This window comes from Chaetura pelagica, unplaced genomic scaffold (genome assembly GCF_000747805.2).
Source record: "Chaetura pelagica isolate M959 unplaced genomic scaffold, ChaPel_1.0 scaffold611, whole genome shotgun sequence".
In the NCBI taxonomy this organism is placed as follows: domain Eukaryota; kingdom Metazoa; phylum Chordata; class Aves; order Apodiformes; family Apodidae; genus Chaetura; species Chaetura pelagica.
In genome coordinates this window covers 306,920-311,665 of record NW_009951968.1, presented here as the reverse complement: position 1 = coordinate 311,665, position 4,746 = coordinate 306,920, and the positions used below count along the sequence as shown (strand labels likewise).

General features: G+C 40.7%; 1 protein-coding gene across 1 annotated transcript in view; it reads right to left on the bottom strand.

Annotated features, from left to right (window-relative positions):
* The window catches only part of DIP2A (DIP2 disco-interacting protein 2 homolog A (Drosophila)), an 80,117-nt gene extending 78,194 nt beyond the window's left edge, over positions 1 to 1,923 (bottom strand). Inside the window, exon 1 of the mRNA XM_010001122.1 lies at positions 1,788 to 1,923. Within this exon, the coding sequence (XP_009999424.1) occupies positions 1,788 to 1,923 (136 nt within the window). The remainder of the gene's footprint in view (positions 1 to 1,787) is intronic.
* Positions 1,924 to 4,746: the final 2,823 nt, after the last annotated feature.

Genomic DNA, 4,746 nt, shown 5'->3' with positions numbered 1-4,746 from the left:
TTCCCTACATTGTGGGGGTGTTTTTTTTCTTCCAAAGCCATCTAACAAGTCAATTCCATAGTTTTATACGCTGCTTCAGCTGAGCAAGCTCTTTAATGGTGATCTAAACAGGGTATCATAAAACACTTTTGGAAATTATAGATATCATAGCAGGCTTCTTGAGCATACAACTGAACTTCATCAGCCTAACACCCCTGGGAACCCTGCACAGGAGTCAGTGTTGCTTCTACGACCCCAAGACATAAGATATGACACAGGGCCAGCAGTATTCATGCAAATAAGGGGTGCTATACACTGCATCCTAACTTCAAACCTTACTTCAAGAAGCATAGAAGAGAAAGTGCTGCTCTTTCCTAAGCTACACTTGAGAGCTCAGATCTTGGAACAATTTGCTCAAACAGCCTTCCAGTGTAAGGATTAAGAGAGAAAAAATATAAAATAAAAAAATCACTATCAATAGAAAAAAGAGAAGGTAGAGCAAATTGATGGTTATGAGAGATTAAAGCAGACAGAAATCCAAAGGTGTGACTTTCTAGTAGACAGACTCAAAGCCTTTAACCACGCTGAGGTGGAAGACAAGGTAATTTGAACAATAAAGTGAGACAGTTCCCTAGAGACAAATCATGTAAGGAGGAGAAGCTGTGGCAGGTGAAGCTGGAGCTTGCTGCTGACTGCAATAGTTATCAAGAAATCCACACTGCTTCTATTCAAGAAATGAGCCATTTTATAGAGATGAGTTAGGTCCTGCATGGTCTACAGAGTATTATAAATTTGCTAAGGGAAAATCTACAGCTCTTCTTAAAAAACCAAACCCAGTAACAAGCTTGTGCTAAGAAAGCCGTGGTGGTGTTCTAGCTAGTGTTAACCAGGTGATGTTCTAACTATTCAGTGCCAAATACACACCGTCATGTTTTCCTTAAACCACCACAACTCAGCAGGCAGCAGAACTCATGAGACTTGAACTTTTGTTTGTCCTGCTATGAAGAGCCACAGGGTTCATGCCTCAAGATTTCAAAAGCAAGAGACTATAATCTAGTTCAACTAGATTTAACCAAAACAAGACCAAAAATCCCAGCATTAATCCCTCTGTTCCCTGATCTGAAAGCATAGCAATAACATGGCAAAATAACACCTGTTATTCTTTTTCTCTCCTCTAACTACAGTGTCTCATTATTGGTCCCACTCAATTCAGTTGTCTCCTCATTTATGGAAGAATTGGCCTAGGGTTGTTATACAAGCCCAAAGCTTTAACCCCGAGCAATTTAAGTGTCCTACTACAAAAACAGATACAAGATGTTGGGCATTTAGCTTTTGGCCATTGAAGATAAAGTCTGACTATAACCAGCTTTAGAAGTTAACAGTTTATAATAAAAAGTCAGTATTTTGAAGAAGTGGAGGGGAGGTAAAGGGCATGTCCAAAAAAGCACACTAAAGAATGAGAGTGATGACCAGTGTTTTAATTTAATGAAACTGGCCAACTTGCTTTCAGGAATAACTTGATTAATTTTCAAGGTTTTAAAAGTTACCTTAAAGTCTTGGATGCAGTCCTCAAAGTCAAGTTTTGCTGACAAACATGTTACCGTTTAATGTTGCACATAAAATGCTAAAAGCCCCCACATTTCAGACTTTTCTCTTGTTCTGCAGTTGTCTATAATAGGCATTTTCTACTACTGGTTAGATGCAATGTCAAACACTACTGATTTATCTAGTCTATTTAGTGAGAACTTTTCCATTACCTATTTTCACAGATATAGAACAAAAGGTGTAGCTTATATACAGTCTCTTACCTTGAATTAGTGGTATGTACCGTGCTAACAGCTTAGCTCTTTTCTTTTCATATCCTTTCTGAGTGATGTCTCCTAAAGAAATGAAGAAAAAATACATATTATTTTGAACAGGTTTTAAAGAAACTCTCATTTTCATGATACCTGTGATTAAACTCACTAACTTTGAATCAATCACTTTAGCAACCAAGACCTGGGCATGTCAGAGAAATTCACGGACTTACACATACCACATACCACTCATGCAGCACTATCTGTGCACATATGAAAACGAGTGTGTTGGAGATAATAAACAAAGGAACAGTGGTTTTGTCTGTAGCACTTGTTTTGAACTTGGTTCTGGAGATATTTATCATAAGGCTGAATGCAACATAAAAAGATAGTGTAGTGAAAGCCAGTGAAGCTGATCAGCCTGGCTCTGCACCCACCTGGGGCAGCAGCAATGCTCAATAGTCCAGGGTTGAGGGAACATCCTCCAGCACACCCCCATAGTGCCCTTCAAAAGCTAGACCACATTGTCCCCTCTGCACTGTGCAGCAAGCACATCCATCTCAGCTTTCAAATTTTAGGAGGTGATAATCTCCTAGCACTAGTTTATGCTCACAGATGTCATGCAGTACCCTGTTTTAAACCTGCACTGCAGACTCCACTGGTAAAACATAAAATGTTTCCATGCAGACTAGAATAAAAGGAAAACTTCTGCTGAAATGCAAAATCTGTTTTTGACACATTTCACAATCTGTACTTCCATGATTCTACCACCAGAACAAGGTGGCTTGATGCAAAACCAGCACCAAGCTTAGAATAAAAGTAAAATCACCCCACCAAATTCTACAAGCTTTGTCCATTTTCTGAATCTCACCACAGACACGAAAACAGTGATTTCAAATAACATAAAACCACTCCCACCTTCCAGAATTCAGGCTTCCTTAAAGATGGTGAGATGTTATATAGTTTCACTAACAAAGCAGACTCTTACCCTCCACACCTGGCAAATCACAGAAAGAGTTGGAAAGGACCTTAAAGATCATCCAGTTTCAACCCCCTGCACAGGCAGGGACACCTCCCACCAGCCCAGGTTGCTCCAAGCCCCATCCAACCTGCCCTTCAACACTGCCAGGGATGGGGCAGCCACAGCTTCCCTGGGCAACCTGGGCCAGGGTCTCACCATCCTCACAGCAAAGAATTTCTTCCTAATACTTCACCTAAATCTCCCTTCTTTCAGCTTAAAAATGTTCCCCCACATCCTATCACTCTATGGTCTTCCAAAAAACCTCTCCCCAGCTTTCCTGGAGCCCCTTCAGGCACTGGAAGGTGCTCTAAGGTCTCCCCAGAGCCTTCTCTTCACCAGAAGAGAACAATCCCAGCTCTCTCAGCCTGTCTCCAGCTGCTCCAGCCCTCTGAGAATCTTTGTGGCCTCCTCTGGACTCACTACAACAGCGCCATGACCTTCTTGTGTTGGGGACTCCAGAACTGGACACAGCACTTCGGGGGGTCTCACGAGAACAGAGCAGAGGGGGAGAATCCCATCCCTCACCCTCGTGGCTCTTCATGCAGCCCAGGACAAAGCTGGCTTTCTGGGCTAAAAATGCACAGTGTCTGCTCGCATCCCCAGACCTGGGGCTTTGCTGGGTACTTATCTTTATCCTTACCAAAGTTTTCTGCAGGTAATCAGCAGAACCAAGAGTTATGAGGACAATCCAGAGAAAGACAGAGCATCACTTACATAGGATCCATTCCCTTTGGAAATGAGGCTATAAAACTGAAAGAGTACATATTGCTAGTAATAGTCATCTTTAATTCACTCAGAAAGGAGGCAAGGCTAGGGCATGCAGAAGCAAGAATCCCTTTTTCTCAGTCAGATGTTATGCAGAAAAGCTCTTACTCTGTATTTTAAAATATTCTTGGGTATTTGCCGAGATACGTAAGGCTTGGGTTTTAGTTTAGTACCATCCATAGCAATTTGTGCTCTAAATCTCCTCAAATACCCGTCTCCTTCCTAAATCAGAGGACACTGCTGACAGAAGCATAAAGTTACTGACAGCCTGCCAAAGCAAGCAAGGAGAGCTTGAAGATACTGTTCAAAACAGGTAAGATAAAAACGCAAATCCTGGAGTGCTTCAATCACTGCAGGTATCTCAAACTACAAACAAACAACTGTCAGTTTTTACTCATAAACCCATGTAAATGTTTCATATCAAATTTGGACAAAAGACAGAAGTGCTTTGGTTATCATTTTTTCCCAAGCAGATTTTTTTTTTTCAGAACAAATATACCAAAATACAATTTAAAAAAAAAAAATAATATATATATATTACATATCAAAACAGGATAAAAAAACCCAACAAAAAAAAAACCAAATGACTGAGCAGATTTGTGTGCCTGGGAATAGCTCATCAAAATGACAAATTACACTTTAATTAAGTCATTTCTACAAAGAAAGATAATGGGATACCAAAAAAGATGCATAATTTTCAGTTATGGAAAGGAAAAACCAGAACAGCTAACAACCAAGACAAGAAGCACCACCAAGAAGAACAGTTTCTCTCAAAATGAAAGTCATTTGGAAGACTAAAGCCATCTCAGCTAAGGATTTAAGTGACAAACGCTGTATGTAGCACAAAAGGGCCATACCTTAACTGCAGTGAGGACAGGAATTTTCACAGCTCCATAAATGATACAAGCAATCCTTAAATCAAGTATCTGTGCAGATCAGCTACCTTGCCAGGTATCACCCAACTGAGAAGTTATGCCATAGAAGCAGCAGCTTAAAGGCTGAGAGTCTCCTTTAAAGTAGAATATCTGAAACTTTGGCTTCTCCCTGCATTTGGAAATTCTTTGATTTTGCTGGAAAGCTGACACGAAGGATTTTCCTTGAATCAGGTAAAGAGAAGTACAAAGTCAAAAGCATCTGTCGACTTCTGCAGCCCCACTGGCAAGTGGACTTTGCTGCCTGGCAAAG